The sequence below is a fragment of the Carassius auratus genome, chromosome 5 (assembly GCF_003368295.1).
Source record: "Carassius auratus strain Wakin chromosome 5, ASM336829v1, whole genome shotgun sequence".
Classification (NCBI taxonomy): domain Eukaryota; kingdom Metazoa; phylum Chordata; class Actinopteri; order Cypriniformes; family Cyprinidae; genus Carassius; species Carassius auratus.
Window position 1 is genome coordinate 30,029,583 of NC_039247.1, and position 25,586 is coordinate 30,055,168.

A 25,586-nucleotide genomic window follows, 5' to 3' on the forward strand; every position below is an offset into this window, starting at 1 on the left:
GGTTGTCTTTGATTTTAGTTTAATTGGTCACTTGCTTAGTTTAGCAACCCTGGATCTGTACTGATGCAGCACGTTTCAGCGAAATCCAATCCATTCAAGAGGACCCTCAGATTGAAAATTTATTGATTTTGGAGATTAAAGAAACGAGGTTTAATATTAAGAGAATTCAAGCACTGGCGCTTTAAATCACGAGAAGACGGTTTATTTTGACGTCACGTGGGACCCGGAAGTGCAAGGTGTGTAAACAGCTACACATCGTTTAAGAAATGATCAGCTATTTCAGTATTAACTGTCAAGTGTGGCATTTGAGAAGTCCGATATTAAACTTGCACTTTATTTAGGCTTCATTAAAAGCCGAATGGTTAATATTTCAGACAGTTGAGCTCGTGCGATGATGTGACAGAAGCGCCGCCGGCGGAAGTGAGTTCGGCTCAGAATCAGGCTGGTTCATGTTCGGGCTCCTCACGCTGAAACTCTCGGCATGTCGTGCTCGCATCTATAAATCAAGAGCGATATTATATCGGGTGAGTTGGGCCTGTCGTGTTGTTGCTGATGTTAGTTTGACTTCCGCCTGTCGCGAGCTGCTCTTTGTCCACCGGAAGCTGCAGTCACACAGTAACTCTAATGCTCGATGACTTCACAACACACGCGGAGAGACATGTCTCTCATATAAAGGTGCTAAGTGGGAATTCCAGCTATTCGTTGGGACTAATATATATAACGTTTTAGGCCATTAGTATTTATAATGGCCTAAAAAAAGGTTTTAAGACGGTTATTTCTGTGTTTTGCTGTAGCGTGTCAGTAGGAATCATCAGTTTACATGTCCAAGCATTCGTTTTATCCATTTATTGTTATAATCCAGTGAGATTTGTATGTGACAGCAGTCATATAAACCCAGAAGAACATCTCCAAAACCCTTCTGGAGACTTCACCCCTAAAGGATTATAGGCACAAAATGTCATCAGAATCATTCATACACCTGGAAATCGTTTGAGAATTTAGTTGTAATTTGGCTCAGAAGAAGACGGGAATCACGTCTCTTCATCTTTTCATATTTCCAGACCTTATAACTTCTTAAAGGGCTGTCAATAGCCAAACTGCTATGAAACCCACCATATTCTGTTGTTATGAAGTGTGACATGTTATAGACCATGTTTTAGGAATTAGGAATCAGCCTCTGATTGGTATCTGGTTTCTTTCGGCAGATGTGAACACCGTATTGTTTTGTGAATCCCGTATTGATCTCGGCTCCAGATCCAGGATGGCTGATTGGGGAAACAGGAAGTATACTCCGCGTTACAGGAGACCGAAGGAAGCAGATGAAGCTGAGAGCTGGAGGAGTCCTCTGGGACGGGACGGTGAGCGCGGTTACAGTCCGAAAGCGAAGCGTGCTCACGGTCGAACCTCAGACAGAGCCAGAGCCTCGCTGTCGTGCAGCTCTCCTGAGGGACGAGGGTTCGGACCGAGTCCTTCTCACAAGGAACGGATCCAGAGGGGTTCACCGGCTGACCGCAGGAACTGGAGAGAACAACCGCGGGATGGACCCAAACACGACAGGCTTGGTAAAACACACCGTCTCCTAATGAAACATGGGGTTAAAACAGAACTAATATCTGTCTCCATCTCATCTGTCTCTATCAGGGAGCGTGCAGAGCTGGAGGGAGAAGAGCAGGGTGGTCCGGATTGAGAGATGTCTCACTAAACGGGACGTTTTACAGCTGTGCTCGGAAGCAGAAGGCAGTGACTGTGACCTCAAAGAGGTTTGGGAGTTACAGACTGACCAGTTACAGGAATTAATCACCCGAGAAATTAACATTTGCATCATTGCTGAATAAAATAATGAATCCCAGCTTCTGAAACGTGGTGTGCATTGATCATATTTCATCACATAATCTGATTTGGGGTTTTTGTGTGTGTCTGTGTGTTTTCGTCAGTCGAGCGTCAGCCTGAAGTTCAGATGTGATAAGTGTAAGGTGTACTGTGATGACGTGTCACCCGCGCTCAGTCACATCAGAGAAAGAGCCCACAGGAAGAAAGCCAAGGTGAGGAGTCGTGATGAAGTGGTTAGACTCAAGCATCTGTTCCTGTGATTTGAAGAGCATCTCGTCGTCTTCTTCTCAGGAGCTGCAGAAGCTGACGCTGCTGTTGAACATCCCTCCTCCTGGAAGAGACCAGTGTCTCTCGCTCAGCTCGGTTCTGGGAAGTGTGGCCACTGAGTTCGGTCTAAACGCTCAGGATCTGAAACAACGGCGAAACATCCTCGCTCTCGTTGAAGGAGTCCTTCGTCCTGTCCTTCCAGGTGTGTGACAGCACAGCGGTAAACTCGGTGCTCGTTTGATCATTCGTCCTCAATGCATGTGTTTCCCTGCAGATTGCCAGTTTAGGTTATACGGATCTTCCTGCACACAATTTGGCTTCAGAGACTCTGATGTGAACATTGATGTGAAGTTTCCATCCCATGTGAGTAGAAAGTGCTTATCGGAAATATTATTAATACATCTTATTTGTGACCCTGGACCACAAAACTAGTCATAAGGGTTAATTGAGATTTAATCTTTCCATTTACGGATGGTTTGTTAGCATCTGACAATATTTGTCCGAGAGACAACTATCTGGAATCTGAGGGTGCAAAAAAAATCTAAATTTTGAAAAAAAAATGATTTAAGTTGTGCAAATAAAGTTCTAAGCAATGCATATTACTTTTAATATATTTACAGTAGGAAATGTACAAAATATCTTCATGGAACATGATCTTTACCTAATATCCTAATGATTTTTGGCATAAAATAAAAATCTACAATTTTGTCCCACACATAGTGTTGTTGGCTATTGCTACAAATATACTCCAGAGACTTAAGGTTTTGTGCTCCAGGGTCACATTTTGGCTTTATATAAACATTTAAATGGGTCATTTGTATTTCATCAGTTTCTTTATTTTAAACCACTTGTTTAACTATATTTCATGCACCCAGCATTAAGTGAACTTTAGTATTTTCAGTCTTTATAGGCATCACAAAGTAATATCTCAGTTATGAAGGCTATGCCTCTCAGAAGGTGAGACACTATTGGCTCAAACCCTTGATAGATGGTGAATTATCACTGACATTTGGACATGGTGTCTCGGTTTATACTTTGATAGCAAACACATGAGCTATGGCGTATGTATTTGATAGACTTTAATCAGATTCCTTTCGTCAGACACCAAGTGTTGTCCAGTTTTTGAGAATGTTTGGTCGCTTGTTTTACAAAAATGCACAGCTGTGAAGTTTGTTCAGTAAGTGTTTTGCAATAAAGAAAACCGTCATCTCTCATCAGCTGCAGCATCCTGATGTTCTGCTTGTGGCTCAAGAGCATCTCTCTCAAAGTGGTGAGTTGAAACGCAGTGAAAGTGGATTGTAACGTTGACTCCTCAGTGTTTTCATTGGCTGTGGTGAAAGAAGAGCGGGCTATATAGTAGAGTTCCTCTGCTGATTGTAATATCATTCTTTTATACTGTTTTAGCATACTTTGTAAGCATTTACAATAAAACGCCACCAATCCAGAATAAAAGGACTGTTTTATTTTCATCTTCACAGCTCTTTTTGTCAGTGTGGAGGGAGACTTCCATCGGAGGATGCCTGTAGTTGTGTGCAAAGAGAAATCAAGGTCTGTGTTTCCTTGCTTATTGTTCCTTTGCAAAGTGTATAAGTTTCCTGCTTCTAAATGTGTGTATGCTTTGCCATTTAGAATTGGGGTCGGTAAGGTATTTTTATATTTATAAAGAAATTAATTATTTCATTCAGCAAGCATGCATTAAAATTGTCTTTTTAATGTTTTTTTGTTTTTTTTAAGTCATCTCTTCCGCTCAACAAGCCTGCATTTATTTGATCCGAGATACAGCAAAAGCTTTAATATTATGAAATATTTTACTATTTTAAATAACAGTGTTCTATGTGAATCTATCGTTAAATATAATTTAAATAATTACAAAACAATTACTTTGTAGTTTTAACCTGCTTGATCTGTCCGCTGCTTTTGACACGGTTAACCACCAGATCCTCCTATCAACCCTACTGGCGAAAGGCATCTCAGGAACCACACTTCAGTGGTTTGAGTCTTACCTATCAGATAGGTCCTTCAAAGAATCTTGGAGAGGTTAGGTGTCCCAGTCACAGCATCTAACTACTGGGGTGCCTCAGGGCTCAGTTCTTGGTCCACTTCTCTTCTCTGTCTACATGGCATCATTAGGTTCTGTCATTCAGAAACATGGCTTTTCATACCACTGCTATGCTGATGACACTCAACTCTACCTCTCCTTCCATCCTGATGATCCGACGGTAGCTATTCACATCTCAGCTTGTCTAACAGACATTTCTTCCTGTATGATGGACCATCACCTTCAACTCAACCTTGCCAAGACAGAACTGCTTGTGATTCCAGCAAACCCATCGTTTCATCACAATTTCACCATCAAGTTAGGCACATCAACCATAAATCCTTCAAAAACAGCTAGAAGCCTTGGAGTTATGATTGATGATCAGCTGACTTTCTCAGACCACATTGCTAAAACTGTCCGATCCTGCAGATTTGCTTTATTCAACATCAAGAAGATCAAGCCCTTTTTTTCGGAACATGCTGCACAACTCCTTGTTCAAGCTCTTGTTCTGTCCAGGCTGGACTATTGCAATGACCTCTTGGCAGGTCTTCCAGCCAAATCTATCAAACCTTTACAATTAATTCAGAACGCGGCAGCAAGATTAATTTTTAATGAGCCTAAAAGAATACACGTCACACCTCTGTTTATCAATTTCCACTGGCTTCCAATAGCTGCTCGCAGAAAATTCAAGGCATTGATGTTTGCCTACAAAACCACCACTGGCTCTGCACCCATTTACCTAAATTCGTTACTTCAGACTTATGTGCCTCTAGAAGCTTGTGTTCTGCAAGTGAACGTCGCTTGATTGTGCCATCCCAAAGCAGCACAAAGTCACTTTTACGGACTTTTAAATTAAATGTTCCTCCTGGTGGAATGAACTCCCCAACTCAATCCGAGCAGCTGAGTCCTTAGCCATCTTTAAGAATCGGCTTAAAACACATCTCTTCCATCTTTATTTGACCCTCTAAGTTTAGCACTCACTATTCTAATTATATTCTTTAATCTAACTACCTTTCTATTCCTTTTGTATTCTATTTTATTTTCATTTATTATACAATTAAAAAAATACCTCTAACACTAGCTTCTCTATTTTTTTTTCTATTCTTTCTGTTTTCTTTTTTTTTATTATATTATTTAAAAGCCCATGCTACGTGTACTGTTAACCTAACTGAGACTTGTTATAACACTTATATATCATTGCTCTTTTTGTTGTTTTTGATTGCTTCCACTGTCTTCATCTGTAAGTCGCTTTGGATAAAAGCGTCTGCTAAATGAATAAATGTAATTTGATTCTGTGATGTGCAGCTGTATTTTCAGCATCAATTCTCCAGTCTTCAGTGTCACATGATCTTCAGAAACCAATCATCATAAACGCTGTTCCTCTGAACATTCAATTTTCTATCGAAGAATTCTATAAAATTCTACTCGACTGTTTTCAACATTATAATAATCAGAAATGTTTCTTGAGCAGAAAATCATCATATTATTCTGATTTCTGAAGATCATGTGACACTGAAGACTGGAGAATTGATTCTGAATAATAATATAAATTATATTTTACAATGTATTTACATACAAAACGGTTATTTTAAACTTTAACTGTAAAAGTTTTTACTGTATTTTTGATTAAATGCATCTTTGGTGAACAGAACATTTTTATCTCCAAAGCGGTCTGATCTGCAAAGTCAGCGCAGGCAATGAAAGTGCATGCTTGACAACAGCGTATCTGGCTGAGCTGGCCAGTCTGGAGCCACAACTTGTCCCGCTGGTCGTGTGCTTTAGATACTGGGCTAAGGTGAGACTGATGTGCTACTTAATTCAGATGGAAGTATGTTTGGTAAAAACAATAGTATTCGTCTCCATGAATTCGTAACATTTGTGAAATTTTATTTGTGTGTGTGAATTAGATCTGTTGTGTGGACCAGATGGAAGAAGGTGGACTTCCATCCTACTGCTTCGCCCTCATGGTCATCAGCTTCCTGCAGCGATGCAAAGAACCCGTCTTACCGTCATACCTCGAATCTGTGGTGTGTGTGTGATTCAACATTAATGCAACATTTGATATAAGTTTATAGGACCAATGCCTGATTATTGCATCTGGAACCTTATGAAGAGGTTACATGAGATAATGTCCAGTCAGATGCACAAAATCATGACACGGTGATTAGGACCAAGACGCTAATGCATTAATTAACACACTTTCTACACATCTACTCACGGAATCAGTGAATGAATATGAGAAATTTACATCTGAAGCTGAAACTTAAATGGTTTAGTGATCTGTACAATCATTAACAGAATACTCTAGTTGACCAATCACATGCAAGTATTTCAGAGAGTCTTGTAATAAACAACAATATGGGATTTACACCAAAGAGAGGCAAAATTGAAGGGATTGTTCAACACAAAAATCATCCTCAGACATCGAAGATTGGCTAAAAGCATGGTCCTTGGGGATTCGTAAAATGCAAGTCATCAGCGACTCACTTTAAGGGTCAGAAAAGCATATCCGAGAGCACAGGATTAATACCTGAGGATCATAAATATATATTGAGGTCTTGTGAAGCGAAACGATCAGTCTGTGCAAGAAACCGCACATTATTTACAGCATCACTACCTGTGATCCAGAGCTTGAATGAAGGGGTGAAATCTACGTTTGTATGCTTTCTCATTGTTGATAAAGACTAGTTTTTTCACTTTATATGCTGTAGACGTGCAAAACAGCCATGTTTCACACATTATTGGGAGCTTTAATAATATAATAGCATATATTCAGGTGATGATGTTGTAAATAATGTTCAGTTTCTTGCACAGAGCAATCATTTTACTTCAAGAAATCTGTGTGTCATCTGCAGTATTCATTTTGATTTGCTGCATTTTATGAATCGCCAAATAAAAATTTACTTCTTTACGGTTCTTCTTGGATGCCCTGAGCATTGAGTTATTTAACAGCAAATGTTCAATTCTGGATGAACTCTCCCTTAAACCGATGTTTTCCCCGATGTTTATTGTGCCGGTTTTTATTGTGAGGTAGTTTAACTCTTTTGAAGAGTTGATGTTGTGTTCTGTTGTAGGGTTTGCCTCTGAGTAAACTGAAGAGTTTCTCCTTAACTGGGGTTGAGAAAGGACATGTGCTTTGGGTGTACGATCAAACCTCAAGCGACTCGTCCCAAGAGAAAACCGTCAATAAGGGAAAGGTGAGCCTCTTTTTCCTGATCTGTACGTCACAGCGTTTGAGTTGAAGACAACTTTGAGGTTGGGCCAAAAAACATTTGAACACAGTGTTGAGTTGTGATTTGTCTTTTCTACAATAGTGTCCTCTGGTTTTCAAAGGCCGCAGTCCTTCTGTGCTGCTAGGGGAGCTGTGGATCCAGCTGTTGAGGTATTATTCGCTGGAATTTCAAATACCTGAGAAAGTCATTAGCGTGCGCACAAACGGTGACCTGTGGCGTGATCTGAAAGACTGGCCCAAAAAGAGGATTGCAATAGAAGGTGTGTGAGCTAGTTCTGTTTTTCGTCTAGATATGAAACGGGTCAACGCTCATCTTTGTTTTTGTCTTCTCTCTCAGATCCGTTCGCCGTCCAGAGGAACGTGGCTCGGATGTTGAACAGTCAGATGATGTTTGAGTATTTGGTGCATTGCCTCAAAACAACTTACAAGTACTTCGCTTCTCCTTGGAAAAGCGCCGCAGGGAAGGTCAGTTCAAGCGGTCAGTCTGGCAGATCTGTGAGAGCCACGAATCATGTGGATTCAGTCAAGAGGAGCCCGAGAGTGTCCGCTGAGGATCTGAAAAGATCTCGAGCGAGGTCCAGTCCACAGAGCGCAGAAGAGCTGGAAGACGCTGACTGTGTGATTGAGCTGGAGCTGGAGCCAGACGAGGAGGAAGAAGCCGACTCTGAGCTGGAGACTGAGGTGTGCAATGAGCCTGATGCACTGATCGGGAGAAGAACACTAATAAAAAGACGAATACACATAGCAAAGCTACTCAAAACTAGACAAATTAAAGTTTTGTTAAACACTAATTAAAAAAATAGTAACGCTTTACAATAAGGTTCATTAGTTAACATTAGTTAACATTAACTACTTAAGCTAACGAACTAAGAATAAACAGTAGCTTTACAGCATTTATTAATCTTAATGTTAATTCCAACATTTACTAATGCATTATTAAAATCAAAAGTTTGTTAACATTAGTTAATGCACTGTGAATTAACATGAACTAACAGTGAACAACTGTTTTCAATAACTAACTTTAACAAAGATTAATAAATAATGTTAATAAATGTATCGTTCATTGATTGTAAATGTTAGTTAATACATGAACTAGTAGGACCTTACTGTAAAGTGTTAACAATAAAATTAGATTGAATAATAGATTTTTTTTCATACTAGACAAAATACTAACTTTCCAACAAACTGAAATAAAATTTAAGCTAAAGCTAAAATTCAAATAAAGTAATGGTAAATATAAATATTTTAAAAAGATAAAAGCACATTATAGCAATTAAAAAAGCTTAAATACATTTAAATTAAAACTAATAATATAAAAATAAATAGCTAATTTAAATATTAATTATTACTATAATAGTACATAATAAAATAACACTGAGTTGCAATATGTTCATATATATATATATATATATATATAAATGTTTTCCTTTTTTTGTGCATTATTTAGCTATTTATTATTTAGTCTCTTCCAGTGTCTTGACCTGGAAAAGGCCCTGAACAGTCCAGAAAAGTCAAGCAAAATTATAATAGTCAAGAAAAAGTTGATTCCTCATGGTTTGATCCTCTTGAATTATTTTCATGCATGTGAGCTGCTTAGGTAAATTTGTCTTGTTTTAAGGAAATTGGTTGATTTTTTTTTTTTTTTAGTTAAAATAAGACACAGATAATCACTAACACTCTTGTAGTGTAAGTTCAGCTAAATTCTCTTGTAAAATAGTGGACAGTGACACTCTGGAAAATAACAAATGAACATTTTATAGGGTGAAGATGAAGATGAAGACGTAGAGCTGGACGGATCTGGATGTGATCAATCTGGCGATGAGATCTTCCCATTCGAGCGGGAGATGAGTGATGATGGGGGGTCTGATGCAGCTCATCCAGAGGAAGCAGTCTCTGTCCTAAACAAACCCAAAGCTGAGCTTACCAAATCTGAATCTCCTCAGACAGCTCCTGAAGGCTTTCAGTACATCTTCAGCAAGCGCTTTTTCAGTAATGGCAAGGTAAAATGCTTTTTTCCCTCTTATGCATGGCTACTGAGTCTGAGTCCATCCAGTCATGCAATTGGTAAAAAGTAAAAGCTTTGTCATATTCAGCTGTTGCTGTTGAGCAATTGAGAAATTTGTTTAAATATGAACATATTTCTGTTGACATTTATTAATAATTTCGACGTTTAATAACTTCCTGCATCAGACATTATTTCAGTTTAATGCGGGTCATATTGACAGACTAACTTCATCTTCTCTGTTAGCCCCCCGTTCTGATATGCAGTCTTTGTAAGAGCGATGGGCATCTGAAACAGGACTGTCCCGAGGACTTCAAAAGAGTGGAGCTGGATCCCCTTCCACTTATGACTCTAGACTTCCTCCAGATCCTCGATGAAGTCTGTGAGCAATGCTACCGTAAGTACCCTGTCAATATATTCAGCAAAACACCATTTTCCAGGCATTCCTTTTTGTTGTTGTAATTTTTGTGAACTAAACTGGAGAATGAAGTATATCATGGATGTCTGTAGTAGTGTTGTCAAAAGACCCGGTACTTTGGTACCAAGTCGGTACTATAGAAATGAAAATGTTGGTTTTCCGCTCAACGCGGTTCTTGACGCATACAGCGCTATGATTTCCGCGAAGCAGAAAACGCGGATGGAATCTCAAAATCCAGTCATGAAAATGAAACTTACATTTTAATATGGAAATTCACGGAATTTGTCAAAGTTAGCATAAATTAATCCAATCAAATCTCCATATGGACCATTATCTGTAAAAGTTGGTTGAAATCTGAATCCTGCATGTTCTGCGTGTCTGTGTGTGAATGAATGAATGGCAGAGACGTGCGGGTTTGTTTACTACATAGACTGAAGCATATCTGCCGTCTCTATGAGGACATAAATACATAAACAACATCACCAGAACTTTTCTGAGTCCCTTCACAAGCATTTTACCGTTTCATTTGAGTAAATCCAGTGTCAATTAAAAGGTATTCATGTTAACCCGCCAAAATAAAAGTTCATTTTTACATAAAGGCATTGTGCTAGAAATTTGACTATTATTTAGTAGAATGTATGTGATACTGTTGAGAAAAAATTAATGCAACTTTATTTTTTAGAGAAATAAATCATACAATATTTCTTCCATGTTTAAATTTTAATAGCAAATCCTCTTTATTTAACAAAAAATAAAATGTTTAAATTTCATTCATTAAAAGACAAATTAAATTTGGGTGAAACTTGTTTATACTTATTTATCCTGAAAACATTGAATTTTTATTGGACATTATCTTGTATTGGTGTAAGCCTCCACAAGTGTTCCTGTAGAAAAATATTGATTATATTGTGGGATGCACGATAGATCGGTCATCATATCGGTATCGGCCGATAAATGCTAAATTTTCTGTTACCGGTATCGGCCCGATAAGAACATTTTGCCGATATATTAAAGGCGATAAATATTGCCTTTATTATATATATATATATATATATATATATATATATATATATATATATATATATATATATATATATATTGGGATGTGTCTTTTAATGATGAGACCTTTTTTATAATCAAAAGTATAAAAAAATTTGGATATAGATTTATCGGGCTACATATCAGTTATCGGCTTTCAAATAAAATAAAAATATTGGTTATCGATATCAGCCAAAATGTTCATATCGGTGTATCCCTAATATTGTGATTAGGGTGATAACGTTTTGTAATCTAATGAATTACTTGATGTACTGATTATATTGTATTGAATTAATGACAAAAGGAAATTGCACATAAATTTGGACTTAGAACTTACACCCAAAAGATCATTTTAAAGTCATGATTTTTTTTTTGGATGAGAACAGTATTGCATAGACCTTACAAAAAGTAACTTTGGAAAGAATTTTTTTAATTCCATATTACATAAATTATGATTTTTATTATTTTATTTTTTTAAAGAATTTTTAATATTGAAAAATGAAATGATAGGGGGAACAATTATATCTCAATATGAAATTAAAACCTCAACCAAATGGCTTCTGCTTATTTATCCTGAAAACATTTCATTTTTATTGGACGTTATCTTGCATTGGTATAAGCCTCCACAAGATTTCCTGGCTACGGTTGCCAGATGTCAAGAGATTAAATCCCCCAGTCAGAGATTTTCTCATTACCATGCAAGCAAACCATGCAAGTTGACGTTCGCTTAATTTGTACTTAATAATTTTAATGAAATGGAAAAAGTGACAGTAACATGATCAATAATCATGGTTATATTTTTGGGGAATATAACTGTAATTAACCATTTATCCATTATCATACAGCCCTGTTGTGACTGTAATTGATCAGATACATTTTCTTTTTATTATTATTGTTTTAACAGATTGAGAAACTTAGCTTGCACTTGTTGTATGCATATAGTTCCAGTGATAAAAATGGTTGTATTCATTTAGGTGACTTTGCACCAGATGATGTGGAGGTGCAAGTCAGAGAACATATTTTACAAGATTTCGAGACATTCCTGAGATGTCAAGTGCCAGGTGAGTGTGAAAACTAATTTGGCAACACTTTACTTTTAGGTTGTATGCATTATAAATGTTTATAATATAATTATATGATTTCCTTTTATTATAATAATTGTGTTATATTCCATTTCATTACATATGCATGTCTTTATTTTTTCTGCACTAAAGGCTCCTGTCTCCGAGACAAATTCCTAAAAAAGGCCAATCAGAAGTCAGAAGATTTGACATGTATGTAATGGGAAGACTATACAGATGCTTATTCATTAATGTGTATTTTTAAACAGGAGCCAAGTTGGTTTTGTTTGGCTCATCCAAGAATGGGTTTGGCTTTAAACAGAGTGACTTGGACATCTGTATGACTCTCGAAGGCCAGGACACAGCAGAGGTAACATGACTTATTTATACTGCTATACAAGGTCTTCATGACCAGTGTCGGGGAAATAGTAATGCCTTACAATGCATAGCATACTAATCACATTACTGCCGTTACATTACTTTTGCATTACTTTTTAAATCTGGGCCGGGCTTGCTTCTTTGTTTTAATATAAAAAGTAATATTTTTGGCAAATGTAAATGCCCTTTCACCCCAATTGTGAAATTATCTAATTTATCTAAGTCATTTTTGCATATTAGTATGATTGAACTGAATTTTCGCTTTTTGTTTTTAAAGAAGTGGAAATAAATAATCCTGCAAAATTGTATATAGCTGTTTTTACAAACATGGAGCAGCACAACTGTTTTCAACATTAATAATAATCAAAAATGTTTCTTGAGCAGTAAATCATATAAGAATGATATTGGAAGATCATGTGACACTGAAGACTGAAAATACAGCTGCGCATCACCATAAATAAATTTTAACAGATATTCACTTAGAAAAGAGTTATTTTAAAATGCAAACATATTTCACAATGTTACTGTTTTTACTGTATTTTTGATTAAATGTATGCAGCTTTGGTGAGCAATCAGTAACAAAAAAAGTAACAAAATCATACTCAGCCAGATGAAAGCACTTTTTAGCCCCTGTCTGCACCTGTGTTTTGCACTGATTGCGTGTGTGATTCTGGCTCCTCTCACAGGGTTTGGACTCCATGGCTGTTATCGAGAGTTTGACTAAAGCGCTGCGGAAACACCACAGTAAGCCCTCCGTCTGAAACTGCCTGTTGTTTACACTGCACTTCAGTTTTCATGAATGAAATTGAGCATTATTACGGAGTTTTGAGACTTTTGGGAAGGAAAAGGCTATATTGTTTCTAGACTGTGTCCTCTCTCCGTACCTCTAATCTTCTGAATGGATAATGAAATAACAAGAGCCTGCCTGTACGCTTCAGGCAACCTCCGTTTACTCGAAATGTGTGTTGTTCAAATAAATCAGTGGTTTTGTTTTACACCCCATCTCTCTCTACCTCTGCCATGTCTATTTATCCATTCATTTTAGGCCTGAGAAACATCCTACCTATTACTACAGCAAAAGTCCCAATTGTGAAGTTTTACCACACCAAAACTGGACTAGAGGGAGATATAAGCTTGTACAATACACTGGTGAGAGAATAAACCAGACACAACATTATTAAATGGACGTTCAGTAAGTGTCGCAGTTGTTTATAGCACTAATATTTCATAAGAAAAGAGCCCTCTTTACATATTTGTCATGTGGCTTCTGTAAAAAGGATGGACGGTTCCTTACTTATCGCAAACGTTTATACTTTAATATTGCAGCATAAGACAAGTACTCTGCTTGTTTGGATTTCTTCACACCCCTGCATTCATAAGATCTCTTTTTTTATTACAGATTTTAATTTGGTCGGACATCTCGTCATTAAATAGCCACTGCAGCATCTAAAGCTTGATTTTTGAAATGTAAATAAATTGCTTTTATGATTTAGATTTGCTCATTATTTCATAACTCAGCTCTTGCCGTGTGCTTGTATGGTGAAATAAATTCCTTTATTTATGCTAGTTATTTCCTACTTCTGCTCTCTAAAGAAGTTTTTCACAAGCACCACATTTGTTAATTTCATGCCCAGAAGTGAATGTCTGTGTTCATCATTCAAGTCAAATACAAAGTATTTATATGTAGATCAGGATCACATTAAAGTCAGCTTAAGATCGTTACGTCTAACTAGCATTAAAAGCAGGGCTGGCAAACTTTTTTTATATCCCCTGAAAAAAAAAAAAAAAAAAAAGGTTATTGCCTTTAATTTTTTTGCACAATTCGTACTTATCACAGAATTATGTGATATAAACTCACAATTGTGAGTAATGAAGTCAGAATTGCGATATATAAAGTTACAATAGCGAGATAAAAACTTGCAATTCTGACTTTTTTTCTCGCAATTCTGACTTTTCTCGCAATTCTGACTTTTTTTCTCGCAATTCTGACTTTTCTCGCAATTCTGACTTTTTTCTTCCATTCTGACTTTTTTTTCTCAGAATAACGTGTTATAAACTCACAATTGTGAGTTATGAAGTCAGAATTGCCAGATATAAAGTTACAATAGCGAGATAACTTGCAATTCTGACTTTTTTTGTCGCAATTTTGACTTTTTCTCAGAATTACATGATATAAACACAATTTCGAGTTATAATGTCACAATATTGAGTTATGAAGTCACAATAGCGAGATAAAAACTTGCAACTCGCAATTCTGACTTTTTTCTTACAATTCTGACTTTTTCTTACAATTCTGACTTTTTTCTCAGAATTACGTGTAATAAACTCGCAATTGTACAAAGTCACAATTGCAAGATAAAGACATGCAATTCTGCCTTTTTCTCCCAATTATGACTAACTCTCAATTGCGATTTTATATCATGCAATTCTGAGAAAAATGTCTGAATTGTGAGATAGAAAGTTGAAATTACCTTTTTACATGTTTTATTCGGCAGAAACGGGCTTCCATAGAGATCAGTGGATAGAGGCTTTCAAACAGATATTTCAAATATCAGATATTTAATTTATTGTCTTATTTCAAAGTTAATTTGGAGAATTATTGTTCAGATGTATCCTGGTCTTTGTTGTGAATGTGCTGAATGTCAGGTCACAGTCTTTATTTACATCAAAATGTTTTTTTTATTTTTATTTTTTTTACATTTACTTTATTTTTAATGTAATATACATTTAAGTGAAAAATACAGTGATAAGTATTACATATTACATTGAGTGCTTAATATAATAGCAAGCTCCTAACCCTAAATTTCACTTTAAACTCATATTAAGTCCAAGTAGTTAACTTATACTACTCCCTAGCTTCTGATGTAAGGGCACATACTGTCAAATAAACAGCAACCAAGATTTTTCCATTTGATTTTCCTCAGGCTTTGCACAACACGCAGTTACTGGCATCATACGCTGCGATCGACGCTCGGGTGAAGATCCTCTGCTACGTCATGAAAGTGTTCGCTAAAGTGAGTTTGACGCATTCATGAAATATCGTAGAGATGGCACAAATCAGTGACTGCACTTGAAGCTAGAGCGAGAAAGAAAGTTGGTTCCTGAAGGAAAGCTTCTGCATTGGGTTCAGGGGGATGCATCGCAGTTTCTGATGTGGAGAGCGATGTTTGTGGTTTCAGATCTGTGATATTGGCGATGCGTCCCGTGGGAGTCTGTCTTCATATGCCTACACCCTAATGGTGCTGTACTTCCTTCAACAAAGAAGCCCGCCGGTTATCCCAGTTCTCCAAGAGGTGTCTTTTCTGGACCATTATAACTTCCTTAATCACAGTTACTTGTAATAAATGATTAGTGGCCGACCGATATATCGGCCGATATTTGGCATTTTTCTAATATCGGCATCAGCCGATAAGTTTTTCTGCTTGTTAAAGTTAAACAAAAGGAATTAATGTATACAAAAAGTATTATTATTATTATTATTATTATAATTCACTGTGTGCTCTATGTAAAATTAGTGAATATAATAAATAATGATACAAAAATGATAATAATAATTTAAAAAACCAGTATCGGATTGACCACTATAAATTTATTTAACTTCAAGGTTACAACTCTTACAACACTTCATGCAGTACTTTAACCATTAATATACAAGCACATGTGAACACCAAAAATTCAGAATCATTTAGAAGTGAAGTAATCCATAGATGTTTCCATAATCCTGATATTTTTCCTCATATATAATAAAAGGTAAAAATGTGAATAATGGAACAATTTAAGTCATTTTGTGTATATTCTTCTGTATTGCATTAAGTTCATCCTAAACCACTGTATTTTGGTAGGACTGTGTCTGAATGGATTTTGTGTGTTTCTGTAGATGTACGTTGGAGAGAAGAAGCCTGTAGTTCTTGTGGAAGGCTGGGATGTACATTTCTTTAGTGATCTGAAGAACTTGGTGAGTGAGATTATTTTAATAGAACAGCTGATTGTATTTTTTAAAGTTTTGTTGTGTGATGTTTTGAACCTAATGTGTAAAAGTGAATCTGAACTGGAGTCTGGCTTCTGATGTGAGTTTTATTATCCCAAATTATGCTTTTGTACAAAAACAAAAAATAAACGTTAATAGTTTAACAGTCCTCAAAGTCTTTGATTTTTGGTGTGCATTTCTAATGATCACCAAAGCTGACTTATTTGATCAAAAATACAATAAAACAGGAGTAATCAGAAATATTATTACAATTTAGAATAGCTGTTTTCGAGTGTAAATCACACGAGCCTGCTCAAGAAACATTTCTGATTTTTACAGAATATTACCGTTTTACTGTATTTTTTTTTTTAAATAAAAAATGCAACTGTAGTGAGAATCAGAGAGTACTTTCAAAAGCGTTAAAACAAATCATAATTATTGCAGTTTTGGAGAGTAGAGTAAGTGCACTAGTGTAAATGTGATTTTATTAACAGTGGGATGATTCAGTACAACCTATATTTCTGTAAGGCAGGAGGATGTGTTACATCCGTGGTCAAATTTAGTTTAGTCCTAAAGCATCCAGTGGAAACTTTCTTCTTTTTTTTTCTTTTTTTTTTTTCTTTGTTTTATATGTGTCTTGAACTTGTGGTTTAATAGCCAATACGTCTGGGACTGTTGTTGATTCCTCAGCATAAATACTGGCCGGGGTACAAGAAGAATGAGGAGTCTGTGGGGCAGCTGTGGTTTGGGCTGCTGCAGTTTTACACCGAGACGTTTGACTTCAGGGAGACCGTGGTCTGCATCCGCAGGAAAGAGCCTCTCACCACCTTCAAGAAGCAGTGGACCTCCAAACACCTCGCCATCGAGGGTAAGAGCAAACTACTGCGTGCTGGATATCAGACGAGGAACTTATGAATATGCAACAATAACATTTTACACTTTCAGAAAAAAAAGGTACGAAATCTGTCAATTTTTCTGAAGATACACTTAAAGTAGCTAAATATTAGAACCTTTTTGAGAGGGTAGCGCTCCAGTGGCATATTTTGTACCTTTTTTTCTGAGAAGGAACATGTACACAGAATTAAAGGTACAAAAGCTGTCACTGGGGGGCGGCACCTTTTCATATTAGACTATTAGATTTCCTATTAGGTTCTAATATGTACCTTTAAGGTACCAAAATTGTCCCTTTGGTACAAATATATGTACCTTTTGAAAAGGTTATTTGACATAAAAGGTTACATGACAGTTGCATGCGATTAATCGTGCAGCCCTACTAGAAATTGTTTGCTAGAAAAATATTACATCACTGCACCGCTACACTGAGTGAGAGCTGTTACTTTTTTAGAAATTGGTCATTATTTTCATAGAATTTTTATTGCATTTCAAATTTTTTTTTTTTTTCATTTTACTTTTTATTATATACATGTATATAGACTAGGGCTTGCACATCTAATCATTTTACTAGTCATTTAACAAATGAACATTAATTTACACATTCCAAATGACTTCAATTTGAGAGATAAAATGCAAGCCGGAAAACCACAAAAAATAACAGTGTAGTACATTTTGTACTTAAAGTAGCAGTAATGAAGTGCATTTCTTTAAAACTGACATTCCTCCGCGCTTTATGTGTTACAAGATCGTAGTTGTTCATTTGTGTGTTTCTTTCAGATCCCTTTGATTTGAGTCATAATCTTGGAGCTGGTCTCTCACGGAGAAGTATGGCATGCTTTTGTGTTTTTTTGAAAAGCTTTATTAAGATGAAACGCCTGTGTTTAGCTGCTGATATCTTGTCGTCATGTTTTCTTCTGTGTGGCTGTTTGCAGTGGCGAGCTTCATCATGAAGGCCTTCATCAACGCCCGCAGAGTTTTTGGCACGCCCCTCAGAGACTTCCCTCCAGAGTATCCCAACAAAATGGTTTGTGTCCTTTATGTTGACCATATGAATTCTGATAGCAATATGCATGCTAATAATTAACTAGTTAATAGTGAGAATTGGTCCTTAAACTTAAATGTTACCAAATTCTGTAAAACCGCTCCCAAGTCAGTGTATCTGATGTCTGTCTTGTGTTGGCAGGAGTATTTTTTTGACCCAGAGGTGCTGACAGAGGGCAAGCTAGCACCCAATGACCGCTGCTGCCGGGTCTGTGGGAAGATTGGGCACTTCATGAAAGACTGTCCGATGCGGAGGAGGTAGTTCAGCTCAAGATCTGCTGGAGAATATCTGTTTTAGTTCTCGTTCATACTGAACACTGTATTAACATCTGAAACATGCTATAATAATCCATAAGGAACATGCACTTCTGTTTAAAAGTTTGGGATCAGTCAGATTTTTTTATTATAGAGATGAATACTTTTATTCAGCAGGGATGCATTCAGTTGATCAAAAGTGAGAGTAAAGACATTTCGATTGATTTATATCACAGTTTTCACACATCTTAGTTATCAGATCACAGTTTTTGCAAAAAACTTCTGATTTCTGAAGATCATGTGACACTGAAGACTGGAGGAATGATGCTGAAAATACAGCGGAGCATCACAGGAATAAATTACATTCACATAGAAATCATAAGTGGGATGCTTGTAGTCTGATTTGGGTTGTTGCTGATATATTTGTCTGAATGGTTTGCCCAGACAGAGACGTGACCCTGATGGACGTGATGTGAGCCGAGCCGATGGCAGAGCGCTGACGGACGGTGGACGCTGGCGGCAGAGAGAGGAGAAGTGCTGTTATCTGTGTGGATCCAGCGCTCACATCAAGAAAGACTGTCTGCTGGCCAAATCGCTAGGTAGCTGCGCTCATCGCATGTTTCAGCTCTGCAGGAATCTCTCAGTTCATCCCTGTGTTTTCTCTTCGCAGAATCCTCCCCAAACACACACCAAAGAAGCCCTGCGTGCGACAGGGACAGACTGGTATGTCTCATCTACACTTATCCTCATGTGCTTATACTGTAGCTTTGGCTTGGAGCTCAACGTGGAGAGCTCAGGTGGATTCTCTTGTGTTTGTAGGACGGTCCTCAGCAGGACAGGAACAAGAATAGAAAAGCAAGGAGGAGGATTCTGGGTCCTGAAGCAGGTGAGCGCTTTACATAGTGATATCTGCCCTGTTGAGAATGTTATTGTTTAATTCTGTGTCTTTTAGTGTTTAATCAGTCATTTACAGGATTGAAAACCAAATCAGATGCTGAAAAATGCAGGTAGAGGTAACCACATCTACAGAAATTACACTCTGAATCAAACTGAACGACTCGCTGTTAATCTGTATTCTCCATGGCACATGTTGACTCATTTGTGTTGCCAGATCTTATTCGAAAAAAATGGTAGATGGGAACAAGCCCATAATAAACTCAAATCCAAACGCGTTTTCTTGGAAATAAGTCCATGCCAAAGTATTGTGACCTGTACCTGTCTACTTTAATGACCCTTAAACTAGATCACTTTATGAGCCGGGCACGAACAGCAAACCCAGGGATGCTTAAAAGGGGCATCAGATGCAAAATAAACCTGTCTTAGCAGTGTGTGGACACAACCACCCTACAATGATAAAAATCCATTCACTCCTTTGTTTTGAATCCACCAAAAACCTAAAGAGCCTCGATCATCACGCCGTTTTGATGATGTCATACCGCTCAGGCCCCGCCCACCACTGTCCCGTATTCGCACATCTCTTCCATTCGAATCCCAGGGTACAACTTTCAGTAGATTAGTTTTGTTTATGGTAATGCGCCACTGAATACACAAGAAACAGAAGAGAGGGGCGGGGTGAGCACTGGCTCCTTATCATTGAGAGACATGCACCGAAACGGCTCGCTGTGAACAGAGCTGTTCTTGACAAGGTAAGAAGGGGTTGTATTGCACAACCATTTAAGGAATTTTAACCAAAGTTCATTTCATGATCACCCTAATAAAAAAAAATCACACCAACATCCGAAGTCCCCTTTAATAAGCATTGCTTATATTGAGTGGACATGGCAACCCTTCAAGAGCACACTCTGCAAAGCAATCTTCCAGACATCAAACATTCGCTCTCGTATTTAAAAGCAGTTTTCACTCCTGAAACATGACTGTGTTCACTGGCCTATGTGAGGTGTATTCATATCAAGATGTTCATTGTGTACAATATTTGACACTCTCAAAGGACTTCATGGAGCAGCTGCTGTCTTTACTCTGAATTTAACTGATGATGTCCTGTTGTCATGTTATTGTAGGTAGTGTGGCCAGCAGACATGCGTCATTAAATGCGTCTGTGGAGAAGTGGAGCCCTTTCAACTGAACGATCTAAAGAGAAAAGGCTGAAGTGTGCTGGTTGTGGATCTAAGCAGGCCGAGCTCAGTATTATCATAAACCCCAGTTAGGACACTTCGGTTAATGTGCCTTGTATCAGTGTCTACTTTTTAGTTTTGTCTTTTTCTAATCATGGAATGAACGTGATGTGATTGATGTTTCTCGTTTGATCTGTTTTTATTTTTATTTTTTAAATTAAAAGTCCAGTTTGATTACCTTTGTAACTTAGATTGTAGGCTCAATTTGTGCTTTAAATTTGCTTGAGTAGTTTTAGTGAGAAATTTGCACAATTGTGCGTCCTGTGCATGTACCAAGAAGCATTTTATTTTGTATAAATTGTACATAAAGAAATGCTAGTTGTGGTCTGTGTATTCATAGTTACGCTGAGATTATTGCCTGTTCTTTGTGCTTTCTCAGTTTGTGTAGGCTTGTTTTTAGTTGCTTTATTTTATAGTTTATATTAGTACTTCAATGAATTGTGTATGTTTGGGAAAAAGGCTCCATTGCTACAATGCATTTGCGTCAGTGCCAATAAACTAAATTCATTCCTTCCATGTTAGTAATTTAACTCTGGTCCTCTTTTTTTTTTTTTTTTGACAATAAATAAATTTTGTCAAAGTAAGGTCTCTACGTTTTGTGTTGAATTTACATTTTCTTACATCCCTTGTGTCAATTTCTGCAGGTCTTTTAATGGTGAGAGAAAACATCTGATATTACTCATACAAATTTTTATTTTATTTTATTTTATTTTTTGCATTTTGCACACATATATTAGATGTGAACAGTTTTATCAGGTAATAGTATTATAGTTCAGGATATGACACTTTGAATGTGTTTTGGACCGCTTAAACAGAAATGGCCAGTTCTTGTATTGGAAAGTTAATTTAAATGTATTCAATTTATTGTCAATCTAAAATATACCACCAAGTTTACCAATTGATGCTGTCTAAATAAAGGCCCACTGTCAATATGCCTTTTTTTTTGTTTGTTTGTTTTTGCAAATAGTTAAAACTTCTCATTAATTATACTGTTCTTTCTATCACGCAGTTCTTCTGAATAATATTTCATAACACTAAAAATCTACACACGTTTGTGTAAGTAGGATGATGGATAAATACCTGGTGATTTTGGAAGCGGGTTATCTGTGGTTACTTTAAAAAATAAATGTACATAGATTTCCGGCTGGAGTTCATTTCCACTTGTAAGCTATCTCCAGAATTTATAGATTTTTAACGATTACTTTTAGTGGACATAAATCGGACTTTTGAGCCCCATGTTATCAGAATCAAATGCTACAATTTCAACGAATTAGTTCTATAGTTATCTTTAATAATCGTTCAGTACAATCTTTCCGCGAACTAGACTCACTAGACTCGTTATAATAAGTTGCGTAATACACTCATACTGTCACATGCTAGTAAAGCAGTAGCGATCACTCATTGGCTTTACGAGCTGTCACTCAAATCACCAGCCAATCCTGTGCGTCTGTAGAGGCGGGCGTTCCGCGCATTACCGCTGGTGTTTACATCGAAACCAGAAGTACTCAGCAGCTCCAACATGTCAGCCTCTATAGCACGGGCGACGGTGAGGGCGGTCAGCAGGCGGAAAATACTGCCAACGAGAGCTGCTTTAACGCTGGTGAGTGCTTAATGTCTTTACAACACGACGAAGAAGTCGAACAAGCATCTAGTTCTCAAATAACGTGACGTTACTCGGCTTAGCTTGTGTGACAGATGCGTCCAGTGCTAGCCAGAGCTCGGTTATCTGATCAATAACAGTATAATAACAGACAGCCTCGTCCATCCTCACACATCCAGACCGTGAGTCACTAATAAAAGCAGTTTAGGTCTGCTTGTGTTGTGTCTGTGCTGTTCAGGTTGAGCTCTAGGTCAGGGTTTGGGCAGGTTAGCCGCTAGCTGATGCTCGGAGAGCCAAGTAACTTCTACATCTGCCTTCAGATATATATATTTGATATATTTATGTTCATATATTTAATCTCCACTTGTCTGGACTGTCCAGCAGCAGTTGTTTAGGGTGAGGTCAGGTCTATGTTCCTCTGATCAGATAACTGGGTTTGTTGTTAAAGACTGCAGCAGTGTTTATTGAGTAACGTTACGTGCTGAAGTGACGTAATCTGTTTACACTTGGTTAAACCGGAGTGAACCTACTTCTTTAAAGATAGTGTGAATGTGAACATGCCACTATGGGATGTAATTGTATATCTTCACCATTAAAAAATCTTCTAAAATGTATTTCTGCCTCATCATTTTGACAAAAAGTCTACACTGGATCACAATCAGAAGTTATTACAAACACTCAATGGTGATTGATAGTAAATGTGTTGTATTAATGATGATTGTAGCTATACTTTCTGTTACCCAAATCTAATTATATAAGTATTTTATCAAAAGAAGTCACATATCATTTCTATCTGGATCAGGGGGATGCGGGAGGGCAAGCAGTGTAATACCACAGTAAAGTAATGGCACAACTTTCACATCTGTGACCAAAAATGACAAAGAAAATAATGACAATAAATCTAGGAATTATTGGATTGTTAGATTTCAGATCATTAGGGATCGATGCATCAAAAATAAGCAAGCAATGAGCAGTTTATGGATGGTAGCTGTAATATTATTACTGATTAGTAATCGTATTAGTAATTAGTTACACTTCTAGTTACTGCCCAACACTGGATGTTAATGACATGTTTCTAAAAATGACTTCCAGATGAGTGAAGCCAGAAACCGCAGGTAATAGATGAAACCATAGTTTTCATTGTTGATTAATCACAGTATATTACGGCAGCTGTTTTGTATGGCAAGTTTTCTGACATGTTTGTTTAAATATACAAAAATGTAAATTAAATACACATTCATTTACATCAAGTCCGGAGCATAAATCTGAAGCTCAGAGAAAGCCAGGTCCAAAGTTCTCGTTTGATTTTGTTGACACTCAAACTAAAGGTTTTTTTCTGAGGTTCACGTTTGATATATATACAACCAACGTTTCTTTCTCAAATTCACTCTCAGAAGAAAATGGTCTCTAGAGTGGTACCTTTACAAAAAAGGTACTAATATGTACCTTTTAGAGACTAAATATGTACCTTTTAGAAACTAAATATGCAGACTTTAGGGGTGTACTTTCTGAAATGATTCTGATCCAGTGGCCATTTTTCTGAAAGTGTTTCATCATAATGGTTTTGTGAGATCAGATCATTATGCCTTCATTCATTTGTCATGAATAATCACAGAGTGTATTTTCTTCATTCTCAGACGCCTTCGGCCGTGAATAAGGTCAAACAGCTTTTACAGAATAAACCAGATTATGTGAGTATATTAGTCTTTGACCTCTGCAGCCTCTGTGATCTATGTGTTTTTATTCCCGTCTGGTTTTTTGGATGATATATTATTTACACATCTCTAAACAGATCGGTCTGAAGGTTGGCGTTCGAACCAGAGGTTGCAATGGCCTGACTTACACACTGAACTATACTAAAGAGAAAGACAAATCAGACGAGGAGGTGTTACAAGACGGTGAGTAACATCTCATCCACACTACTGTTCAGAAGAAGGAAAACAGCTTGGAGATCTTCTCTGTTTTAGCTCCGCAAGGCTGCATTTATTTGATTAAAAATCAATCAATCAGCTTTGATTGTTTAATGTATCCTGAATGTGTCATCGATGGGATGTTGGTTGTGTTTCTCCAGACGTGAGAGTGTTCATCGAGAAGAAGGCTCAGCTGACGCTGCTCGGCACAGAGATGGATTTCGTCGAATCGAAGCTTTCCAGCGAGTTCGTGTTCAACAATCCCAACATTAAAGGGACGTGTGGTTGCGGGGAAAGCTTCAACATATGAACCTCGCCGCGTGTTTGGCTTCACCTAGAGCTCGAGCCCTGCAAGACATCCAGGACACATCCTAGATCCAGATCCAGACAGACATCTAGAAGACTGAAGAGCAGAAGAGCGTTCAGATCCACTGTAACCGGTTTCATCTGTTCATCACACACTTCACTGAGCAGCTTGATGTGTGTATGCACTCAGATGTTCCTGCATGGAGAGTAATCGAGTAATAGTTTTGGTCCCTTCTCGTCCGCTGGCTCTTTTGATTATCCTGATGAGCCGAACCTGCTGGATATGGTAACACGTCCTCGGGGCTCGTGTGCTTTCTCGTGGCTATGTGGTACACATCTGTAACCATCTGCATAATATTAGAAGATTATTATTAACCTGGCACTTTCCGCAGGCCACTTGTTGTCATTTAACCCTGTAATAACACGCAGCACAGGAACTGATGCCAAGTTTGGAAATGTTATTGTCTGATATGTACATAACAGTGTAAAAGCCTTGACTGTCTCTTAACGCACAAATAAACTTCCATTCTACTCCAGTATCCCGGCTCTTGAATCAATGCCTTTACTGTCCTGAATGTGGCGCTGTTCTTCTGTAATGACCCATTGCATCTCAACATTACAGTTCATTTCATAGCTTTGTGTCTCTGGTAAGGCTCATAGATCAGTCTGCAGCATCTGGTGTGCTTTCTTTATATCTTCACTGCAGATCTGATGATATCTTAAAGGCCAGATGCCACAGTATACATGAAGTCTGCCTCTCTACTGACTCCCACAGATTGATATTAATATGTGAAGGGAGCGGAGGAGATCTGGTTATTGTTGCTGGACTGTTCTGTCTGAATACGGTCCGGACGGGAATGTCTCCTATCACACAGGTGTTCATCCATTCATCTGTGTCTTTATTTGTTTTTCATCATCACAGATCTGAATAACTGTGGTCTACAATATAAGTAAATAAAGAGTGAGTCATTAAAAGGACTTAAACCCATTTCACTATGTTCAGAAACTGTTGAGCTTAATATCTCTCTTCAGATGAACTTGATTGTCGAGTCATATCATCAGAATGGGACTCTTTGAATAAATATGCTTTAATAAGACTTTGGAAGATAAACAAATCTGTTATCCATGGATCTGTTCCCTCCATTACAAAAAAATAACTCTATTATTAAAGCAAAAGTGTAGTAACATAGTTTTTTAGCCCATTTGTACTAAACTAT

The 25,586-nt window shown here is 37.4% G+C and overlaps 2 protein-coding genes across 2 annotated transcripts; both read left to right on the forward strand.

Moving 5' to 3' along the window:
• Positions 1-216: 216 nt before the first annotated feature.
• LOC113085315 (terminal uridylyltransferase 7-like) lies at positions 217-21,069 on the forward strand. The gene is made up of 30 exons (XM_026255112.1): positions 217-236; positions 1,206-1,562; positions 1,642-1,760; positions 1,935-2,042; positions 2,122-2,299; positions 2,372-2,460; positions 3,316-3,367; positions 3,576-3,645; positions 5,804-5,930; positions 6,043-6,162; positions 7,210-7,332; positions 7,450-7,627; positions 7,705-8,048; positions 9,128-9,367; positions 9,616-9,766; positions 11,800-11,886; positions 12,156-12,256; positions 12,951-13,008; positions 13,310-13,413; positions 15,189-15,278; positions 15,444-15,557; positions 16,142-16,219; positions 16,922-17,099; positions 17,903-17,950; positions 18,058-18,149; positions 18,309-18,424; positions 18,866-19,020; positions 19,092-19,144; positions 19,241-19,307; positions 20,440-21,069. Exons 2-30 carry the CDS (start codon positions 1,262-1,264, stop codon positions 20,502-20,504), a joined length of 3,606 nt encoding a protein of 1,201 aa, XP_026110897.1. The 5' UTR covers positions 217-236; positions 1,206-1,261; the 3' UTR covers positions 20,505-21,069.
• Positions 21,070-22,000: 931 nt separating this feature from the next.
• On the forward strand, positions 22,001-24,908 carry LOC113085332 (iron-sulfur cluster assembly 1 homolog, mitochondrial-like). The gene is made up of 4 exons (XM_026255113.1): positions 22,001-22,153; positions 23,791-23,844; positions 23,946-24,051; positions 24,225-24,908. Exons 1-4 carry the CDS (start codon positions 22,073-22,075, stop codon positions 24,371-24,373), a joined length of 390 nt encoding a protein of 129 aa, XP_026110898.1. The 5' UTR covers positions 22,001-22,072; the 3' UTR covers positions 24,374-24,908.
• Positions 24,909-25,586: the final 678 nt, after the last annotated feature.

What these genes read in the sequence shown, in the direction of transcription:
- LOC113085332 (XM_026255113.1), top strand. Translation starts at nt 22,073, where the DNA reads ATGTCAGCCTCTATAGCACGGGCGACGGTGAGGGCGGTCAGCAGGCGG. An exon ending in CGAGAGCTGCTTTAACGCTG is followed by an intron (nt 22,154 to 23,790) that starts GTGAGTGCTTAA and finishes CTTCATTCTCAG; the next exon opens with ACGCCTTCGGCCGTGAATAA. An exon ending in TACAGAATAAACCAGATTAT is followed by an intron (nt 23,845 to 23,945) that starts GTGAGTATATTA and finishes ATCTCTAAACAG; the next exon opens with ATCGGTCTGAAGGTTGGCGT.
- LOC113085315 (XM_026255112.1), top strand. Translation starts at nt 1,262, where the DNA reads ATGGCTGATTGGGGAAACAGGAAGTATACTCCGCGTTACAGGAGACCG. An exon ending in ACCCAAACACGACAGGCTTG is followed by an intron (nt 1,563 to 1,641) that starts GTAAAACACACC and finishes TGTCTCTATCAG; the next exon opens with GGAGCGTGCAGAGCTGGAGG. An exon ending in TTAGTGATCTGAAGAACTTG is followed by an intron (nt 16,220 to 16,921) that starts GTGAGTGAGATT and finishes TTGATTCCTCAG; the next exon opens with CATAAATACTGGCCGGGGTA.